General features: G+C 37.8%; 1 protein-coding gene across 1 annotated transcript; it reads right to left on the bottom strand.

Moving 5' to 3' along the window:
• Positions 1-6561: 6561 nt before the first annotated feature.
• Positions 6562-21210, bottom strand: TMA16 (translation machinery associated 16 homolog). Its single transcript, XM_071556185.1, is given in 8 exon segments — positions 6562-6667; positions 6670-6794; positions 8168-8210; positions 11368-11516; positions 12580-12664; positions 13464-13501; positions 20435-20547; positions 20854-21210. Coding segments are annotated over 8 exon segments (618 nt in total). The 5' UTR covers positions 20875-21210; the 3' UTR covers positions 6562-6623.
• Positions 21211-24147: the final 2937 nt, after the last annotated feature.

Here is a 24147-nt window from a genome sequence, read left to right as displayed (position 1 = left end):
GCAAAGGAAAGGGAAAAAAAACTGAAAAGAAACGCACTTTAAAGAAACTGAACTGAATAAAAAGAATAAATTATATTTACTAACATTTACAAACCACACTGTATACACAACACATAGGATCCCACCTCCCAGGGGAGAGGGGAAGGGAGAAAAGGGGATTGATTAGCTGGGAAATAGGGAAGACACCAACCCAACCCAAAGAAACCGAATGAATCAAAAGAAACACAATTAAAAACCTCAAGGAAGGGGAACAAGAATGAAACAATCTCACCCAGGACAGGAGAAACACCAGGCACCGGAGGGACCAGGCTTCAACCACCTCCCTCCAGCTCCTCAGCCAAGGAAGGGAAGCCGAAACAAAAACCACTCCCCCACTGCTACGCGGAAGACACGTGTGGAATACTTGTAACTTCCTTAGATACAATGGTTACTGAGGAAGCCATGGGTCAAACCATTACAGTAAGCAATATACTCAGCTGCATACTTAATCCTGATAAACCTGCTAGCTACCAGGGGCTTCTTTTGGGTACCACGCCTTGACAGAACGCTCAGGAAAATACCTCCTGGTACAAAACCACTTGAACTATGGTTGCTTACTTTGCAGACTTCCACTCTATGAAGAGCTCCCAGAAAGCAAATAGTTTTACATCCATAGCGTAATGGACAACTAGTACTGGGTTTCATCACCAGGAAGGTAAGAGGAAGAAAGGTCCCTAAGGAAAGCAGAGCTTTGGAACGAACTGTTTGTTATAGTGATTTTGGAATATCCAATGGTAGAAAGCGTTAAAGATGGGCTGGACAGTTAAATACTTTAAAAGCTAATCCCACCTCAGGCTGTCAAAATGGATCTTATTCCCTTTTCTATAATTTTAGACTTTTACTTTGTATGATTTTCTCCTTTTCCAAAAATCTTAAAGATTTGGGGGTTTTTAATGAGATGAAATATTACATGTTCATATTATAGAAAAGCCTGTGTACTTTGTCAGTTATAAAACCAAAGAAAGCATCCTACTCTGACGAATACAGTGTGTTCCAACCAAGGAACAAATTTAGTTTTCTACAGAGGTTTGTAGCCACCTATCCCTTATCTTTCTCCTACATGGTCAGCTGGGGAGAGAGTGGGCTGTTTCGAAACATGACAATTCTAGCTGGAGTTAGTCAACATATGGCTGATAACTGATAAGAATATATATTCAAAACCTAGAGGAAGGCCTCTAACAAATTACATTCCCTGCATCCAAGGCCAACTACTTGTTATTTTGTTAAAGGTGCCTTAATTTGTTCACTGTGTAAATGATTTACAAACCCTACAAGATATAATACAGGAGAAACAGCATGACCAAAGAAATTATAGTAATACAGATATATTAATTTCCATTTGCTAGCATATGGAAAAGTGGAGGCAAATTTAGTTTCTGAATTAAGAGAACAGAGCTATAGGTCCCTATGCCTTTTTGCTTTTCCCATCAGTTGCTTGGTGAGAGGTAGTATTAGAATACAAAACATGTTTCTGTTTCGTCTGATGTCTGTCTACACATAAGCAAGGAAATGTGCTATGTGGTATTTACTCACACCAAACTACACACACACACACACACACCCCTCCCCAGCTTGGCCAGTAAAGTATTGAGGCTGTTCTGCATGAGCTTTCCTAGAAGTCAAAGAAATTGTCAGTTAATGAAAAGCACCTAAAGTACTTTGACTAGTGTACCAAATTTCCACTGCCTGTGACATGGAGCTCAGAAAATAACCTTGACTGAGAACAGAAGGATTCCAGTCTGCTGCAGAGTGTGGGACAAACTTGCCCTTCTAGTACTTGCAAATACTTAGAACTGATGTTCACTGAAACACAGAGCTTCCTTTTTTAAAAAAAAACAAACACATAAAAAGTAATATACATGAAACTACAATAATCAGCACTATTCCAAATGAAAAGCAAAGACAGGTCACAGTAATTTTAAGTGTGTTAACTAAATTATGAATTAATTTGAGGAATACATCTATAATGAAACATGGATCATTACATCTGTGTATGCATATGCCTGGGTACAAGATGAACATGACCTACACAAAATTTAATAGAGGCTCACAAACAGCATAGAAGGGAAAAGTAAAGTAGCAAGATTTAAACTCAGAAAAGAACAACAAACCAACCAAGTCCTAATAGCTCTCAAAATAAAGACTTTTACATGAGTCCTGAAGATACAGTCAAAAAAGTCACTCCAGAAGTTCTGGCAAAAGCTTTTTTGAATCTTCAAGACCCACTTCACCTCTCGGTTTGCTAGCAAATTTTGAGAGCTAGAGAAAAAGGAGAATATTTCATTAAGAAGTATGGGTAAGATTTTTCGAGCACTTCATATCTTAGCAATGGTCATCGTCACTTTATCAGTTTTCAAATTGGCACAGTACTGTCTTGGTTGATAATGTGTGAAATTGAATATGAGCCTACATTAGTAAGATGCTTCCACTTTTGTGTATTTATTTAAAAATGCTTCAGTTTTTAAAGTAATGCTGGCATTTTTGTCTAATAGCTTAATAGTTTAATTAGTTTTATTTTTTATTTATAGCAGGTAAGTAGTTAAGTGTTAAACCCTTCTTTTAATAAAATTGAGCAATATTTACAATCAAGCAGTTAAGGCTTAGGGAACTTGATGACAGGACCATTACAGTAAGTGTCTCACCATCAGGTAATTTTTAGTTTCATTACAGGAACTCTGCACAGGATCTTCCTAGATGCATTTAAGACAACAGCTTAAACTGCAGTGTATAAATCACAACACCTCATTAGAAAAGTCTCTTACCTCATGAAATGTACTTTTGGGCAACAATGTCTGGAAATCAATTATAATGGATTTTTACTCTGGAAAGAGCTAGAAGATAGAAAGATAATGTATGTGTTGTATCATGCTGAGACTGAACAAGCTGATTTGACATAATTCTGTACTGCAGGCATTTTTTGCCCTTTACTAGAAAATGAAACCCGGAGGATTCTTTAAGTAGGGAACTTCTGCTGAGGAAAAATAAATTTATTTTTTTTAAACTACCCTTTCCTATCTGCCAGGTCTCTAACAAACCGCAATTTTAAAAAAAGTTAAACTCCAAGATACACATTTTTGTATCCCCAACTCTGTCCTCACATGTGGCAGTGTCATCACAGAGATCAGTAAATATGCTATTGCATTGAAAGACAAACAGACAAAAACAATCACGTGATACTCTGTAAGTATATTCATTGAGTTACTTACAAATATTTGCTCAGAAAATGTTTCATATATTGTATATTTAACTTGTTGCATCCCACTGCACATACTATATAAAAGTATACTTACACAAAAGTGACTTTACATGTAAAGATACTACTTTGTTGCCATAAAAGTCTGTAAATAAGACTCCGAGCCAAGTTTTGTAGGAGATAAGATAAAGGGCAGGCACTTTAATGAGCAACCCCGCTCATCCAGGAATACATAGATGCGCGCTCTTGCAAGCTCTAAGTTCTATAGCTTTTATAATATAACCTATCCAATCACTACTGTCCACATGTCCAGTTCCACTTCTGTCCCCTGTCAGTTCCTACCCCTGTTGAATTGGGGCTGGGGTCGTTGGGACCCTCTGTCTTCATCCACCTCCTCTTCTTCAGCACACAAAGGTTCTTTGGATGCTCTCCAGGGCTTCAGATCACGCTGCTCCATGTTTATGTTCTGTCTGATATTCTTTAATCTGGTACCTTGAGAAAGAGACTAAATAGCTGGCAGATCTCAGCTGCCTGTTCTGGAGCAGGGGTACAGATAGGAGGACTTTATGCTACAAGCTGCTAAATATTAATTCACTAACATCTACAGCATTACATCTACCGTGTTCCTAAAATCTACAAAATATGAAAATTGAAAAATAAAAAAAACCCCTTCAGCATCAACTTTTTTTGTTTGAAGTGTTGTATATTTAATATGAGCCTTGATAATTAAAGAAACATGAATTTTAACTACAACTTTGCAGTTAAAAAAAAACAACACAGGGACATTGAGAAGCAATATCTGACAAGTTAGAATAAAAGAAATCTTCCCTAAAATTAATCTCTAACAAAAAAAAATCTATAAATTACAGAGAATTATAATAAAGGATTTAACATTAAAACCTGTAATCCTTAGCTACAAATTAAGAGAATTTCAAGATATTCCCCACAGCAAGTTTCTAACAACAGCTAACATCACATAAATATTTTCCATTCCCACTGTTGCCAGCATCTTCTTTCTAGATTTTAAAGAAACAGAATAATTCATAATTCCTGAGAGCATTCATTTTTCTTCCACTACAGGGAAGAAACTCATAAAAAACGCTGAGCTGGCTTAAAAGTGCAGGCATGCCTGGATTATGGAATTGATACAAAGATTCCATTACCTCATCTCAATAAGAAATGTGAAACAAAAAAAGGTCTCTCTACATCCCCCCCAACTCCAGGCAGCACAGAAATTTAAAAAAAAATAAATAGATGGCTTTCTTTGACTTTTTTTGTTGCCCTGCCACATTAGTATTCTGCAACAACAACTTGTCTGATAAACTGGTCGTGCACATCATCAGTTTAACCCTAGACTATTTTCAGTTCAAATATGAACACGTGACAGCTGCATATGATTTTTTTGGATAATTCAGTGTTAAAAGTTCACATGCATGAAGTGTTGTTTTTTCATTATTTGTGCAGTAGGACAACAAGACATTTTAAAGCCCAGCTAAACAAGCAGTGAATACATGGAATTCAATGGAGAAAATCCACAAACTCAACAAAGTCCAAACTGTAAACATATGCTCCTAGAGATCATTTCTAATTCTTGACTATCACATTAACCACATGAGTAATAATTTCTTTTTATAATATCTTTTTATTGGATTGTTTCAAGGAATATAGAAGATCTCATTCTTCCTAACTTTGTGTGACAAACTTTTTGAAGCATTCACCAGGATGTCAGCCTAATATACTGTAATTACTATGACACCTTCTAGTTACCTTACTGCTCATTCTTCCTTCTCTATTTTACACACTGTCATGGGAAAGTGACTTTTTCTGCAATGTTTCTACTTGCAATTTCAAACAAAAATTGAAGATGAACTTCTGAAAGGCAAAATTTGTCAAGGACACCACATACACAATGTTAGTTCAATCCAGTTACCCTGGCTCAGCTTCCACCAGAGTTTAACACCTCAAGTTTTACAAATCAAACAAAATAAATTCCACAACACAGCTCAATTTTAAAAAGTTGTAAAAATATCAAAGACCTGTCCTGAACTTCAGCACGCATTTCTAAAACACAAACACAAACCACTGACATGGCAGCCTAGAGATACGGCTGATGTCAGAGGACAAGACCTCTACACAGGTTTAAGACTAACAGTCCATCTGAAGATTCATTAGATCACTCACACATCCTTCAGGTGTGTTAAATTTATTCAGGTTTCTTCTTTAGATTAATTTAAGGAGGACAATGGTTAATTCTATATTGCCTAAATAGACTGGCTTCCTAAAACTGGAAACGATAGCACAAGCCTATTTTGTAACGAGGAAAAATTGTAATACACATATTAGCAGACTTAACACTCATAAGTAGCTCTTGCTGCACAGTTAAGAAAATACACACCTAGATATCTGTAAACGAAATCTAGGAAACCCACATAACTACATACCATGACAAAAACATGGTTATTTAGCACACAGACGTGTCCTAGGGATCAAATACTAGAAAGATTATCCACAAGGAATAATAATTTCCACATAATTAACAGACATCTGAGCTGTGATTACTACTGTGTACAAACAGTACAGCTGAACTGTGACTTCTGTGCCCAGACAATCTAGTACACACTGAGATGTCCTACTTAGTGCCTGCTGTGAAATTATCCCAAGTTTTGCACTTGCCCTTTTTTCATTCATCTTAGTTTTTGAAGTGATAATCTGCTAAGAACTTTCCTGAAAGACACATTTAAAGGCATCTAAAAGATTGCTTCATAAAGCAAGCCTGCTATTTAAAAGACTGAGCAACTTATTTTTAAAATGCACAGCTTTCTCAACAGAGGGGTTAGAAAAAAATATGGTGAAAAGATATATTTAAAAACAGACTATAGGAACTCTAACTGGCTTCTGATCTGAATTCTGCAATGCAGAGTGCTGAAGACAGTGTAACTCTCTCAAATTATCTTGACAAAACATGAAATACTCCTTGTCTTATTAAAGCATCTCCAGCTATGCTTCTGATACAGATTATCAGAGAAGAGAAGGTACATGAGAACATTTTCTCATATTTAATTGGCTACTGCAATTAGCAGGAAAAGGTAAATATCTCTGACCACAAAGTATTCTAGTCTAAATCTAGACTGTTCATATTACCAGGGAAGAACTTCTCAACTAGTTAGGATTTCAAGATGTAAACTTACACGATTAGGATTTTAAGTATTTATTTATAGTCAAAAATTTTATCCAATAATATGCAACTTTACCCAGTAATACACTGTTTACTCTTTACTATCGATACATAGTGAGATCATAAAAAAAGCAACTATCAAAGCCTTTACAAATATAGTTAAAATTTTTATTTTTGTTTCCAGTGATAATTAAAATAGGTTTCTTATAATTCTCTTCACTGTTTCAGCTCTCGAATCAGCTGGTGCTCATTAGGGGCACCTCTTCTTTATTCAAGTCTTCTTTTGCTTCCACATCTGCCACCTCAGGGTGACTGCAAGCAGCATCTGTAGCTGAAACCTTTTTCATTTTGATGTTTGGCAGTTTCCTCAGATCACCATCCCATTCTCTTAAAAAGAAAAAAAAAGTAATGAAAACCAATTACTAACAGAAAGGAAAGAATGGTAGAGTTAATTCACCTTTCCCCAGAATACTAACTCAAGCGAGGCTGCTTTTCTAAATTATCTTACCAATCCCACTGTGGTATGAATAAGCACCAAAGACTTCACCTAATTTTGTACATTACAGAAGTTGTGATTTCTCTGTGAAAAAATAAGTCCTTTCAGATTTGACATTCTGAACAAAAAATATATGATTCACTTTTTTCCTCACAGACTTATTGTACCCTCAGTTACTTCAGGCCACCTGATTTTAAGTTTGTCTCATTCAATTCCCAGTCTTATAAGTAACAGCAAAGCAGGTTGAAAGACTTTCTTCATCTAGACACCTAATTTGCATATCTAATATCACATGTACATAAAGTCCCTCATTATGATTTATGGTAAATGTTAACATGTATGACTGACTTCAAGGGGACACCAAGTGTTAGTACACATTCACATGCTAAGTGTACTATTTCAAAAGGCTGCATGAAGGAGAATGGGTTATTTAAAATGTAAGTCAAATCCAGTACTCAATTAATAGAATGCTTTCTTGATTATACTAAGTGCACTTCATGGATAATTTTTCTCAAGGGCAAAGGCAGCATTTGCCAGTTACAAGATGTTTTTGCTCTCCCAAGGCAATACAACAACAATTCTATCTGATGTCCCAGGTCAGGACGTCAATTAGGTATTTAAAAACACAGCAGTCTCTTCTTTGAGATTTCTGGCTTTAATCCAACATCCTATAACTTCAGGCTACAAACCACCCCTGGGAGTTAGTGATACATCATTCCTGGCAACATAAGCATGCCTAAGTTTCTTTTTTTTTCCTTTAAAGTATTTCACTTGATAGAGCTCCCAGCAAATATGTTCATTCATTGTATTTCCAGGACATACCAACTTGCTCGCCCAGACGAGATAGCAGCAAGTTTCACAGCTCTTGGATCTTTTAACTGGATGCAAGTCATCAATTCCCTTAAGATTTTCAATGGCTATATGCACATACCGACACTACTGTGAACAGCGGAGGTCAGAATTTTAGGTAAAGAAAAAGTAATACCTAAGAATATTGAAAAAAAGATACTTAGGTAACAGAAATGAAATTCTAACTGTTGGATCTAACTCTTCCAATGTTTTAATGAATACCTGTCACCAGCATTTATCTTGTACCTGCTAAGAAATGCCAAAATAGCAATGCCATACCTAGTCTGCTTTTTCAAATGACAAATTGACAGTTTTGCATAAATTCTTTTTTGAATGAAAAAAGACATAGAGCATGTCAATTTCAAATATGTTGTTTTGCATAAACAGACTAGTAGTGATAATAAAAAGAACTTACCTGAAAAATTTGAGATTCTTTCTGTTCATGATGTCTGGAATTTCTAATAGGAATGAAATTAAATTCTATTAGATGAGTTCCATTATACAAGTGAGTTTCATTTCAAAGAAAGAAATGTGAGGTAAATGGCTGAATAGATTACTTCAGAGGAAAAAAGCCCAAGAAAATGAGAACAAGTATTCATATTACAAAGCTTCTAGAGCAATATATAAACAGAAGACCTCTCTCTGCTAAAGAAAAGCAAGTGAACTTACACCTACAAACTATTCCAGAATTCAAATCTATCTGTTACTGAAAATCCAATCCAGACAAATTATTAAAAAAGGTGCTTCATCTTCTCTGAACTGACAGATCTGAGAAATAGCAAAAATTTAAGCAAACAAAGTTTCCCTTTAAAAATGTTCAGTGAGGAAACTAGGAACTTAAGTTATTCTATGTTTTAAAAGCATAACTCACTTTCCTCAACCACGATCAAGGCCTGTTTTTAATAGACATTCCATTTCCTTGTAATGAGAAGTCTCGAGAATTAATTCATAAAACTAGTGTGTTTAGTTTTAAAAGACATTTCCCCCCAAGATTACTATTATGCTTCTAGGAGAAAATTCAAGGTATTTAGAAACAAATTATCAAAAATATATGATGTTCAGATTAAATAATTATGATGCTTTTCACTGATTGCATGCTAACTCCGAGTTCCAAATTAATAAATAAATGAATAAATAAATATGTAGGTTTTCCTTTCAATAGCTCTTCTATAAACATGTTAGACCAGACTAACAGAAAAGCCAAATACACTAAAATTAAAACATGAGGAAGAAAACTTCAGTAAAATTCATGTAGATATATTTAAGGCGCAAGTAAATGACAAGAAGCTGCTAACAAAACTCAACAACCTCAATGAAAGACTGAATGTTCCCTGTATAGGTACTGTTTGTTTAAAAGGACTAAATTTACTATATCTCTGGACATCTACCACTTTTATAAACTGGTTTTTAAACTCTAAAAAATAATTAATTTTTCATTTACGTATATCTTCAACAGGACGAGGAGACGGCCTCAAGCTATGCCTAGGAAGATTCAGGCTGGACATCAAGAAGCATTTTTTCACTGAAAGGGTGGTTAAGCATTGAAATGGTCTGCCAAAGGAAGTGGTGGAGTCACCATCCCTGGAAGTGTTCAAGAAACAACTGCACGTGGCAATTAGTGCTATGGTCCAGCTGGCATGGTGCTGTTCAGTCAAAGATTGGATAATATTATCTTAGAGGTCTTTCCCAACCTTAATGATTCAATGATCTAAATAGACACCATCAAATTTTAGGAGACTTTCAGATATGAAAACAATACCTATTACACAGTCTCTTCATAGCAAATGCACATGCATACAAGAAATAACTGAGTTCAAGAACAGCGGGAAAAAAATCCCAACAAATACTAAGTCAATTATAAAAGCTCTGCTCACTACAGCTTCCTGGAATAGTAATGAGCTAGTGGCATAAAAGCACTGTTTCCAGCTGATTTCCATTTATGCTCGATCTCTAATTACAGTATTTAGTTGCTATAGTACTTAGCAGCAACTATTTTCTCTGAATGAATACTGTCCTAGACAGAGAGCAAAACTTGCAGCAGCTGTGATAACAAATAATGAATGGTTTGGAAGTGTATTTAATATGTGAAGTTGCACTGTGCTCTCTGAATGCTCTACTTACTAATACTATAATAACCTCAAATTTTGCCTACAATATTTCTGGATTCTTCATTATTTTTATGTTGTGCTTGTGCATTTGACATCTTTTTCTCTAGTCCTATCACTTTTTTCTTTCAGCTTTCCACAAAGCAGTATGGAAAAAGAGAACTAAAAAGCAAAAGCAAATAGAAGATTTTCTACAATTGCATTATTTGATGACATTCATTCATAGCATCTGTTTTCCTGTTACTTTTTTCTCTCTCCTAAAAAATCAAAGATTATGCATCAAGTCATACAGATATGCCTGAATTCCTCTGCCTCCACAGGTTGCACTGGCAAAAATTAAAAGCCATTTCTTTTATTTGTACAATATAAATCAGGGTTTTCTGGTTTTGGCTGGGGTAGAGTTAATTTTCTTCACAATAGCTATCACAGGGCTGTGGTTTTGATTTGTTTTGGAAATGCTATTGATGACACAGGAGTTTTTTGTTATCTGTGCAGCAGTTGCACAGATCCAAGGCCCTTTCTGCTCTTCACCCCATCCCACCAGCAAGGTGGATGGGAGTGCATAAGGAGCAGGAAGGGGACACAGCTGGGACACCTGATCCCAACTGACCACAGAGATATTCCATACCATATGGCATCACACTCAGCATATAAAGATGGAGGAAGGAGGAGGAAGATGAGACCTTTGGAGTGATGGCAAGAAACTGTATAGGTGATAGAGCCTGGCTGTCCTGGAGGCTGGCCCACAAATTCATCAATTTTCCTCTTCCAATTCTTTCCCCTATCCCAGTGTGGGGGAGAGTGAGCAAGCAGTTATGTGGTGCTTAGCTGCTGGCTGGGGTTAAACCACAGCACAGGATAATGGGGATTATGACACACAACCCAAACCTTGCTGTGCTTTGTATCCTAGCCACAGAACAAAGATTTTTCATGTCTTCCACAACATACTGTTAAGAAGGACTGATTATGTCTGAATAACACTTTAGCATTAAAGCCAAGTTCATCACTCAACTCCAATATGCTTATTTGTTAAAGCAAAATACATAAACTTCACTGCTACCTGGTACTTGATTCTCCTCAAAACAACTCTTTTTGCACTTTCATTATCCCTTTGTCTTTCTTTCTCATTTCATCAGGTTACTCCTGCTCTCCTTCAGCCTAGTTCCAGCTATCAAATGCAGTTTCAAACAAGCTACTGATCAGAATTTGTATTCAAGATAGGTTCGTTAAATCTCACTTTACTTTCAAAACTATGTTCTATATGCCTGCACTGAAGAGAGAGTACTAGCAAAGATGCACAAAGGCAAGGTAGAGTATGAGTCAGACGTCTACCATTTTTTTTCTCCCTTCATTCAACCCTGCCCCTCCTCCCAGACTCCTCTGCGAGGCATAACCTAGCAGTTAGTTCATTTCTTTAAAAAGCAAAGATAATGCCTAGAAATTTGACTTAGACTCTAGCCTTGTGAGCAGAAGGCGTGACCACAGGATTATTTCTAATGCTTTTACATACCTATTCCATAGCCCTCATAGAGTTGTCTTTCACGTTCTATTGTCTGCTTGATGACAGTTTCCCGTGAACCATGTTGTCTTCCTTGTCTACCTTTAATACTGTTTTGTAATTCAATCTGCTCCAATTCAGCATTGAATCGACACATATAACTGAAAGAAATAAAATGCATTTATGCTAGATGTAGCCATGCAAAAAATCTGCAAAACAGAATTACTTTCATAATCTAGGAAGTTACTTTACCAATTGCATTTATTTTCTCAATTAGTCAGATATATTTCTTAGACTTGAACAATTACTTTAATCTTTGAAGTGGAATCTTCATTTAGAACTTCATTTAAATCACATGCAGCTCCCAGAAGGATTAGGTTTTTGGTATTTATTGGTTTTTTTTAAACTATGTTTGCATAAAACAAAACTCACTCATTATAATAATTCACCTGCTTCGGAAGACCAGTGTAAAATCTAAGTATTCTTGACTTTTAACTGTTGTATTTCACCACTTCAATAATATCTTTTAAACTAAAATTCTTCTTTGGCATGTATTCTATATGCTTTTGCAAACTTAAAACTCAAATGCAAAAAATAAGCTTTCACTGCCTTTGCCATATCACTAGCATTGATGAGCTTGGAGGATGTGCTGCTCAGGAACAGTGCAGAAAATATGTCAGAGTTTCTGAAAGGAAACTGATACCATACATCTGAATAAGAATACATACATATATTATTTAGCTAGCAGGTGAAAAACACTGACAATCTACAGGTACATATATCCAGCAGCACAAAAATAATTGAGTTTTTCCTTAGCAGACGCAATTTTGGTAGTTCCTGCCCTACAAATTGACCCACTGACTACTGTTCAATTATCTCAGCAAGGAAAATTGAAGAATAAAGGAGTATGAAATATCTGCATTCAACTGTCACCAAATAACCAACTAGCAAATGCATGCAACTACTACTGTCCAAATCACGTGGAATCCTCCAAACACTACAAAACTAGAGATATACACATGACTTGTTAGAGTAATTCTACTGTGAATATATATACATCTTTTGATACACGTCAATAGCAACAAAATCAACTACTTGGCATTATTAATAGCAATATATAAAAAGTCCTCCTCTGAGTCATCATCACTTTACAGACTTATTTTAAGAACATTATTTTTTAAGATAAATCAAGCTTTTTAATCTTGTTTTTAACATCAGTCTTACTCTTCAATCAGTTCACCAGCTTCCTTCTTTGTGTACTCGATTTTATTGGGGTCAAGGTGACTTTGAAACCACTGCAGTTTTTCTCCTACAAGAATAAACTTATCATTAATGATTGCACCAGCACTGTAGCAACAACACAGATTAAAGTTCCTCAAAGTTTTTTAACCCCCACCCCTGCCAGTTTTCAAGATTTTGAATGGCATCACAGACTTTCTGTACCAGTTATGAAGGCAGCTGTAACAGAAACATTCTCACATCATTTCAGGTGTATTTTATACCTTCCTTACGGGGAAAAAAAAAGACATGAAGCTTTGCTTTGCTGGCAATTAGTGTTTAAAATATCACTATATCAATTGCTTAGGAAGGAAACTTATGGGAAAAAAAAACAATACAACAGCTGAGCAAGAGTTCTGATCTTCACCATTTTAAAACAAATTAAATTGAAAAGGTGCAGCATCAATCATACGGAAAAGAAAAATAGTCCAGGTTGTGTCTCTAAGTTTTGAATTTATTTGCTAGTCCAATGTGTCTCTTAACCTACATATATCAACTTCTTTTACAAGCAATTAAAAAAAGCATGGAGACCAAGTGCAATAAACGTACAGTTTACATGTACAGTTGTAGAAAACAGTTGCTGGGTCTATGTTGCCTTGTTGTCATGTACACTGACTAAAGATCAGGATATCCTCAGCCCCAAATTCATTCCTGTACAAATTACTTGAGTGAACATGTCAGGTATTTTATCATTTTCAACAGTCTGTTTGAAGATTGCAGTATAGGATTATGGAGAAAGAAACTCTAATTTGACTATCTTAACTTGGTAGAACTTAGAATCTCTACAGAGAAGCTGAATATTGTACTCAATAATAGAAGTTTCTGCTTACCAATGATACTTAAACGCAAAGCTTTGTCAGTCTTCAACCTAGCAGAGAAAAAAAGAGGTATGTCAGCCAGGAATGAGTTCCATAGAAATAATTAATTTCGTTCTCTAAAAATTTTTTTCTTTTGTCACAATGAAAGTCAAGGTAAAATTTCAAATAGAAATATTTGCCAAATTCCACGTAACATTTTTCTCAGAGCACCACAAAGGGAATTTCATAGAAGAGCTGCATTGTAACAATTTCCTTCAGTATTTCTGATATTCTGCTGGTATAGTTAATGAGTTTGGAGATTTCACCACACTGCATTCTTGCAAATTACCATTCTATTACCTAATAAGCTTGCAATGTTTAAAGTTTGTGCTTAGTGAACAGTAAAATTTAGTGTGTTAACAAACCAAAATTAGAACTTTATTGTTGCCTAACTCGGGAATAAAAACTTTACAGACAGTATAGATAAAACAAGAGAGCAGGTCCTTTAATGAAAACACCTTCAGGTGTAACAAAACATGTAACTGCACACCCAGTAGAGTATTCTTACAAATTTATCTTATCTAATTTATCATATCTAATGGATACAATCAACCTGAAAATTGTCCACGCCCAAAACCTCCCTGGGTCTGCCCCTCTGGAACTTCTCCAAGGTTTTTGGTCCTTCTACCTTGCTTTCACTAGAGGATATCTTCCATGTGCATGTGTCCTAAACAAGATGTCCCTGCTAAAATATTTTTCCTTCAAAAGAATGTTAAACAAAATTTCAAGAATTTGGCATGAACCGTGAGAAAGAGGTTTAGAAACTGTCAGCTGCTACCTTAAGTGTGAAAAACTATACAGCTACATTAAAATCTACAAACATATAAAAATCTTAAGGCGTCATTACAAAAAGGATGAAAAAAGATCTATCAAAGTATTTTTTACTGCACCTCAGTCTCTGGCAGGATACTCAAGGCCTTCCGTACTCTGTGTGTACGCAATTTGGACTAATTCCCATCCTATTTAGCAGTTTTCAAAGAAGACAAGTTTTCTAACAGGTTAACACTGTGCCTCATGCTCTTTTGTTGTGAAGGTGTCAAATTGAATCTGCAGCAACATATGACGCAATTTTCTGTTATTTCCAGAAAGGACGTAAGTATGAAATTTGTCACTGGTAAAATATCTTAGCCATGCAAGTTCAGTGTATATATCTAAGGACCTCTGATAAAATTGACTTTTATAATTATTAAATTGGAAAATTGATAAAGGATTAAGTAAATCATAAATGTTCATTGACAAAAAACTAATAATGCCAAAATTCATCACAGTTCGAAGGTAATGAGCTCCTCCATTAAATTCCTTTTATTCTACTGAATTTACCTGGAGTAACTCAATGCACAGAAGTCTGCCACCTGTCTCAAAAATTGGACTCAAAAGACAAATCCCTACTTTCCAGAGATAAACATACTTCTGTCACTTGTCCACAAACCTACATTATTAAAGATTAGCTTTTCCAAGAAGTATTTCATTCTCTGAAGACCATCTAAAAGTCACATAAAGCAATTGCACACCATGTGTGATCTGTTAAGAATTCCAGTAACACATTCAAGAAAAGCCTTTATACTTTATTATAGATAGCCCAGCACCTGAGAGCATTACTATTACAAAAGTCTACACAGGCCAAGCATGTGGTTTCGCACTTTGGCTTACCTGCCAAAAAAAAAAATCAAGCTGATGATTAATTAAAATATTTTTGTTTTAAAACAAAAATTACTCTTGTTCCCATGGGTTAAAGGGCAGACCTGGATAAGAACGTAAAAAGGAAAGAAAAAAAGGACTTGGATTAGGAAGTCAGCTTTAACACTCGGCTGTAGAAGAAGCCTTCAATAAAAGCCAGGGCAGGCACCCTCAGCAGACTTACTGCAGGGAGCTTTGGATACTAACAGGGACCAAGGGAAGGACACAAACACCACCCAGTGGAACTCCACACCAGCAGCCCTGCTGTGAACCCTGCATGACAACACCGCAAGCTGAGCATGTCTGCAAAGCGTTGCCATGGAGAAAACCACAATGCCATCTAGAAAAGCTGCCTCAATGGAATCATGTAATGTATTACGTTCTAAATACTATAAATTGCCACCCGCACCTGCTAGGGTCACCAGATCGTTTATTTATCGAGGCAGTGAAGTATATAATTATGATTTGCTCCAGGAAAAAAACCCTTCAGTCTCTTGGTGTACACAACGAATTTCAGTATGAGAAATAATGAATGATGGGCTCAGATGTTGGCTTATTGTATTTTTCTTAGAAACCTCACCTCACTGACTGTCAGAAGACAATAGCATTAGCAGGGAGGCTAATCAAATAAGGTGAGTCAAAGAAACTTCCTCTCTTCTCCTTCCACACAATGAGCAATATCTTTTGCCCAAAGGAAGGAGAGGATAAGGATGGGGATTCAATCTTGTGGCAGGCTGTTGTTTCTTGAATATTTTCTCCTCCACCTGCCTCCCAAAAATCATCTGCTTAGGCACTGAGTATTAAAAAGAGTGATTCATGGTTTTCTTGATCTCTCTTAGGTACTTTAATTCTACTTGCTCCTTCAGCAGCTCTTTGCCTCAGATACCGTATTCAACTGTTCTACTCTAAATACTAACAATGAATAAATATTTCCAAATCAGCTTACTCACTCAGTATTTTTCCCCATAATATCCACACACACAAATGCCTTTTATGGCTGTGAAAACTAAGATAGGCTTTTCATTAACATAAAAACTCGTGGTTGACAGGACATATTCCATTATTTCACATTGCTAACTACCTTCCATATTTCTCCATACACGTCCATTTTTCTTAGCTTGGTTAAGCATTTTAACATACTTCCATACGAAAATCTCTCATGAGAATTAAAAATTTTGATTTTTTTTTTTGCAGTTCATTCATTTCTGTAAGAAAACCAAGAATTTTAAAAACTAACATTTTTTCAGTTCCTCATGAAGAATCTGCAAGAGCACCTCACAGAACATTACTGCTGCAAACAGCCCAAATAGAAGCATAGCGGGCCAAGGGAGATTAACAAGCTAGACAAGAGACACCCAAGAAGGATCAAACAAATAGCTCTACAAGGAGATATTTTAAGGTTACTGCTTGCTCCCAACGGGTCACTCCATGCCCCTTTTGCTGTAAAATTCCTTAGCTCTCATATTTCAGAGCGTAACAGTATTAGACAGGTGTATTCGTAATAAAAATTCATGGACTCCTAAAAAGTTTACAATGTATGCACAACAGAAAGACGGAAAACAACAGGAAAAAAATTCCAGTCCTAGATTAGCTTAGCTACCAAATCCCAAGGTGTAGACAAAGCAGTGTTCTACTAGCATCAGTGAACCAGCTATTGCTGTCTCATAAAAATGTATTTGTAATTATTTAACAGAGCAAACAAGTTCCCCAAAGGAATAAGGATTCACATATAGATTAAGAGAGAATACACCGGTAGTAATACACTGGAAGTTATTGCTGCTCATTAGACCTTGAAGAGAATTGAGAACAGGGATGTAGGAAGGAAAAAGGTGTAATTCAAGTGAACTAGATGACTGAAGATTGTAATCAATTTTCTAAAGCAATTGGTCTGTCACCTCTTATTATGGTCAAATTGGTCTTTTGTAGTGCAGCCACAGTTTCTGGACAGTGAGCTTATTACTGCTGTCATATTTCATTAAGAATGCTTGCATTGAAGAGTATCTGTACAATGGAGGCTGTAAAAGACTTGTGCAACTTAATGCAGAATTGCAACTTAGTGCAGAATTTGTCCCTTCTTTTTATCAGTGCTGTATTTTAAGTATTGAAATTCCTTGTGGATAAAATCTTTCCTTCATTATCTCACTTGGGCAAAAGGTACTTGAATACACCCCTAATAACTACATGCAAGTTTCCTTTCTGTTTAACATAAACAGGAACGTTCACAGTAGTTATTTCTTTTCCTCCCTCATACAGCAAAGATAGTAAGTAAATAGAAGCCTAAACTGTCTCTAGTCCTGAATCCTGTCTCCAGACAAGTACCAAGGGAAAAATAAAAAAAAAAATCCAAACAAAAACAACCAAAACCAAAAGAAATAAATCACAAAAAACAAAGCAAACATTGACAGATCCTTCTGCAAGACATTCTGACCCTTCAGTAACATGCCATCCAATAGCTTCCTACATCCAAGGTAATACCTTTGTATTGAATAGTAATCAACAGAGAAAATGTACATATGTTCAAAAAATATTACTGCACAAATTTAGCCAGACACAATTAGAGTTATCTTCTGGCAAGGAAACTCATAGCTTAATTAAATTAATATAGATGAACTCTACGAACTTCCTAGATTCACAGACTGCTCTGATCCATTTCTTTCATGTTGCAGAAGTGCCCGTCCAAAGAAACTCTTTACTTATAGCTAGTGAGATCATATCAAGAATACTGCTTTCAGTTTTGGGTCCTACCTACATTTCAGACAACGTATTTCCATATAAGAAGGAGGATGGTCAAAAACTACCAGATTTATAGATGGGACTAAGAAAGAAAATTTTACAGATTAGGTAGCTACTCCTATTTATCATCAAAAGACATATTAACCTTCCAACCACAGAACAGGACTGTCACTTAACAGAAACAAAATGGAAAATTGTTGGAAGACATTTAATAGACCTACAGAAGCATCTTGGAAGAACAAAATTGGCGTGGGCTACTTAGTTTTCCTGAGTGTAAGAGTGGAAAACTTTCTTCCAACTATGGCATCAGAAATTAATTTTATCTTTTTCAGAGCTATGAAAATGAACCCAAACTCCACCATTCTATTACACAGACTCAATGCCAAGTAATTACACTTAAAGATTTAACATGTTTAACTCCCAATATTTTAAAAAAGAACCCCAAAAATTTAACAAGCTTATAATTATAACAGAGATTCCAAAGAAACTGGAACCATTAACAAGTCTTTTAAAAACACCAGGGGAAAAAATAAACCAACATTATTTATGTCTTTCAAGTTAAATTGCTCCTGAAGCGAAGACAGTACAGAAAATAGAATAGACAATTGTTTTTCTTTATGGCAAAGTCACAGATACAAGCACTAAGAATCAAGCAAGATCCAATTATCCTTTGTGATTAAGTGCTCTGAATGGCTGTTATGATACAAGGTGAGTTAAAAGTGGTCAGATGAGCACCAGGAAAATAATCTACAATGAAAACTTACAATCAACAGTTAGAGAGCAGAAGCAAAACAGAAATCAGCAGGGAAAACTTCTTGAAATTAGGAACCTGCCCAACCCTCAACACATGCTGTTTGTAAATTCTTGCAGTGGCTCTGCTGGAGGCTCCCTGACACTGCTGTGCTAGTAAAGGGCCCCTTCCTAGTTCAAGTAACTCTACAGCTTTGCTGTAGATAAGGCTGTGCATCGATCCCAACAATAAAATTGCAGTCTCTGTACCAAGATATCAGCGGATTGAAAAAGGCCCACCGATACGGTGGAGAGGTTTCTGCTTCCAGGAGCAAGGCTAGGAAAGCGGCAAGCAGGGCTCCCTAGGATCAGGCCCCTTAGAAGCGAGGTCAGCTCCTCCCGCCCCCGGCCTGGCAACTGCCCTGAACGGAACAAGTGCGCACTTGCCAGGAGTCCACGAGGAAAAGCGAAGTTTAATGCCGCGCGCTAGCTTTTGAGGAGAGCATGGGAATTCCCCAGATGTAGGCGGGGAAGAGGGGTGGAGACGGGGCGGAGTAACACAGTTCATTGGGTACATGCAAACGAAAGGAAGGAGTGAGGGGAGGAGCGGCAAAAGGACCAATGGAGAATGAGATGGGCGGGGAAAGTCTACCGCAGGGCTTCCGGCACTCCGAGGCAGGGACAGCCCCCGCCCGGGCTCCAGCGGCGCCTCGTGGGCGGCCCCGCCGGCAACCGCCCCCATGGCCGGGTCGCACCAGGACCGGGGGCTGCGACCCGGAGGGTTTTGTGGGAAGAGGAAACTTGGATAAGGAATGACTAAGGGAAAAATAACCAGGGTAGCCACATTAAGGGTATAACATTTAAACTGGAGAAACATCAATACAGGGTGTGAACTTATTAAAGTCCTTATAAATCTCTCGCAGAGCTTCCATATTCGGGGAGCCGGGTTCCTGGACTTTGGCATCCTCGTCTATCCATCTCTTGTAGTATTTTCGCCACTGTATAAACCCCGGGTCTACTCTGACACCAAGAGTTTCCAATTTAACACTTTCAGACATGTAAGTATTTGGGATCAGCTCACATGGTTCATCCAGACACAGTAGCTTACATAGTACTATGTAGTCTTTATGGTTTATATGCTATAATTTGACAGAAAATGCTTTAAGTTACCTTTAATAACTTTCTAAATAAACAGTCTTAGCATAACAACTAGCAAGCTGAGAGAATGTAAATTAAAGGCCAGTCTTCCCCTGATATCTTTTCCCTCTGTGGGAGAGAGAAGTAAAACTTAAAAGCAGAGAACCAAACTTGCCACGGAACAGCAGGAAACTACCAAAGAGGAGTTAACTATTCAGTTTTATTTAGAAGTTGAACTTCTGCAGGGTTTCTGGGCTTTCCCTTCTTTTAACTCAGCCCTTCAGTGAAAGCACCTAGATCCTAAGCAGGACTCTTACTGAACTTGCAGTAAAGCCAAACGAGGTGACCAGCCTTCACCTGAAATCACCAGTGTTGTGCTATCCAGATTATAAACAGCAAAATACTGCAGTAACACGAAACCAAACTTGTAAGGACAGTACTCAAAATCAAGCAGCAGAACTCCATACTTTGTATAAGCTGATTTAATGAATGCAAACCTGTCAGTTCACATGGCCCAGCAGAAGACTAAGTTATACAGGCCTTTCTGTTATCTTATGGTTATATCAGCACAATGGTTTCATTTCCAACACCACTCCCCTTCCCAAAACAAAAAGTACCCTCTGTGATATCATTCTTTGGTCTGTACACAGATTTTGCAGTCAACTTACTTTTCTTTCTTTTCCTGTTTGTGTACCTCCCTTGCAAGCTGGGCAGCTTTTCTGCTGTATGGATGGATGACCTTCTTCTCTTGCTTCCCTCCTTGTGTTTTTCGTAACTTTGGCTGAAAAGAAACCAAACATACTATACACCAGTAAAATTAAGTAAAATCAAATTAAAGGGAAGACAGGAGCAAACATTATGATTAAGACTTGAAAGGTCATGCATCGCTGTCTCAGAAAGCCCTTAACTTACAGCAGCAGGTTATGTTCCACCCTCTTCAATAACAAAATTAGTTGAGGTCAGTACATACTGTAACAAAACTACTAGAACACAGGATATATTGTAAGAAATCTTATATAATGGCAATTCTCAAAATACCTATTCTTTAGAACTCTGCAGCTAGGAAACCAAGATTAGCTATTTCTACCTTTGCAGTAAATGTCCCCATTCAAGCTTCTGTTCAATTGCTGCATCTGTGTTTCTGACAAAGGCCATATGTAACTTGCACAGTCTAACAAAAGGAATTTTCTTGTCCCTCCCAAGAGGCCATGACTCACACCAGGGAGCAGCCAGAGGCCTTCCCTCCCTAGCCTAGTCACGTTACTTTTGTGTAAAAAAGTGTCTGAACTGAACGGCTTTATGACATAATATGGAATTTAACTGCGTGCAGAAGAAAACACATGAAAGCAAGGAGGCTTTCCTGCGTGGCAATAAATGGCAATCAATAAAGGGGCACTCTGGTACACCCTGGATCTGTGTTCGCCGCCGTGCTGAGGGCTGCGAGAAGAACAGAACGTCAAATACAAACTACCCTGAATACCTCAGGAATCTCAAGCGGCGGCACCTCGCACCGCTCCCGCACCTCTCCCCCCGGGGCCGCCGGGCTGGCCCAGAGAGATGCGAACCCTCCGGGGGAGAACGCGGCACTTTCTGACTGCAGGGTGAGTTCCCCGCCGGTGCCGGCCCAGGGACCCTCCCGAGGCCTCTCCGGGGACGCGCCGGGGCCGGTCCCGACGCGTGGGATGGCGCCTGGTGCGACGCGTGAGAAGCCCCCGCCACCCCCAGGAGCAGAGGCTGCGGAAGCCGCACCCTCATCCCTATCCTGATCCCGATCCCCATCCCTGTCCCCATCCCAACACAGCCGCACGCACCATGGCGAATGACGCTCCTTCCGCCGTCGCGGTGCAGCAGCCTCAGCGCTCCGGGCGGGCGGCGCGGCCGAGCCGCGGCGGGGCCGGGACATGCACAGCCCGGCGGGGCGGGAAGGGAGCGGAGCGGGATTTGCCTTGCAAGGAAAGAAAGGTGCGGGATGGGCTGCGCCGCGGCCACACACCATATCCCGGCGGCCGCACTCCCGGGTTAACAGCAAAGGGTGCCAGTGCACAGCTCGTACATCTCAACCCAGACAGCATCTTTGCTGCGTGGTTGCGAAGAAGTTACTAAAGAATTGGAAAAACGTAAAATTCTTCACCTCAAAACACCTAAATTACGTCCACTTCCTAATTTTTACTATTTTTACTCCAAATAGCTCCAACCCGGATGAGCTTGACAGACAGGCATCTCAAAAACCAAACACACAAACCCCAAACCAAACCAAAAACTCTGAATGCCTCCCCCAAGGGCCCACAAAAGAACGAAGATAAAACACTGAAGTCAAGTCACTCAAACAACTAAGATCAGTGCTGCTGCTGCCGCCACACAGAAACTTGAGATAAAAGAAAAAGCAGTGCTAGGCGAAGAACCAGGTGATCATGAAGATGAAGAAATTCCACAGCTGGTGCCTGTGCAAAGAACAAGCTTAGTTAAGCTGAAGTGGAGTCAATTCTAGAACAAGGTGATAACCTGGGTGAGAAAACTAAAACATCCCGTGTACTTCCGGATAGTCCAAAATCAAAACCTAACGTTACAACAGAATGTGCAGACATCAGTAAAGCAGGAAAAACCCCTATACCTGGCACCCTGTACCTGCTCTGTGACATCTCAGAGCAGGTGTGAGTCAAGAATCATCACCTCTGGCCCACGGCCTATGGAAAAGCTTTTGTGACTGTTCAGCACCGAGTTTCAACCCGCAAAAGGACAATAAAAATTATTTTCCAAACTGAAGGTTACTGATAAGATGGGATGTTTCCTTTTACCATTGTGACGTACCAAATGTCTATGTACAGTATGAAAGATCTGCTTCTAAATGATAATTAAAAGTTCACTGACACCTGCATGTGCCATTATTTTCACATAGTACTAATTTCATAGTACTTTCACATTCCCTATGAAGATTGGTGAACTGCAGAATAGAAGTTCTCTATACAATACAGTAGTGCCTCAAGATTCTGATGTTTCTTACTAAGATATAACTTTCTGCAGACATAATTCATAATTTGTCTAACATCTCAATGTCACTTTTCAAAGACTCCCAATGAGTTAAGGTTTGCTATTATGTTAAAATATTTTCACTTTTTGAACTATCAATAAATTCCTCAGTTTAATGATGTTCATGATTTTGATCTAAGGTTGTGTGACAGGTCAGGGAACATTGTTTTCAGTTCTGAATATTGCCAGGTAATATGCCACCACTGGAGAGCTGCTATTCTTCAAGCTACCAGAAGCAGTCAAACATGCTTGTAATATGAAAATATGTAAAAGCTCCAATATTAGAAATGTAACAAATCTAAACATTGAGGTTTGAGGCAAAATGTTCTTGTTACTTATTTTCATTTCTTTTAGCAATTGCTCAAATCTTCAGTCTGGTCTCATAGCATGATGTACTATTAATCTTGGAAAGCCCATTCCTGTACTAGAAGTGGGGTTTATGAACGGTCTTCTCCATAGACCTTTTCCAGGATGTCTTTTCTCTTATGCTTAAACAATTTCTAATCTTCATCACAAATGTATCTGTCACCAGTTTATGCCCAAAAGTATTACAAGTTCTTATGCCAGTATCATCCTGTAGTACTTCTTTCATCCTTCCATTGTCTGCAAAATGAAGTGGAAAGAACAGTCTTGGACCAAATATATATAAATATATTAAAAGATTGTCCCTTAACAACATGCCCAGAAATTTTTTACTAAAAATATATAAGGGAAATGGGATTATCTAAAGCAAAGTCTTCATTCAGCTTGTATTGGAACATTACCTATTTGTACTCTTGCAATAAAACTGTTCCATAGATTTACAAACGGCTGCAGAAGGCAGTGGCAGTAGTGGTTTTTAATCTAAAAATTTAGAATGTAGCAGTCAACAGGAAACTGAGCATGGAATTTTAAATAGTCCATCCAAGTAAATAGTTATGCTGTCAAAGAGCACAGGAATCATAGTAGTAAACTAGGGAAAAGTTCTGTTTTAATACCATTCAAATCTACTCGGGGACAGGAACTTACATTTAACTGAGGGATGCTGAAGGAAGTCAGGCAATATTATGATATGACAGTGAAAACAATTTGACTATGAGGTCCCACTCCTGAATACAAATCAAAGATGAAAAAAAATAAAAAATGTAAACCAGTGGATGAACACTGGAGACTTTAGAGCATGCATGCCTGGAAATGTCAATAGATATGCTACTCCCATCAGAGTACCACAGAAAAATGACTGTGATTTCCATCTAGTTTTCATTTCACAGAGAAATGCTGGGTGGGAAGCAGGGGGAGGTGTGTAACTGGTTTTACTTCTGAGCTAGAGGTCATGGTTAGGACAGAAGTTGGAGCTGAAAGGTACCCGCAGTGC

This window comes from Pithys albifrons, chromosome 5 (genome assembly GCF_047495875.1).
Source record: "Pithys albifrons albifrons isolate INPA30051 chromosome 5, PitAlb_v1, whole genome shotgun sequence".
NCBI lineage: Eukaryota > Metazoa > Chordata > Aves > Passeriformes > Thamnophilidae > Pithys > Pithys albifrons.
This window is presented reverse-complemented; position numbering and strand designations above follow the sequence as displayed.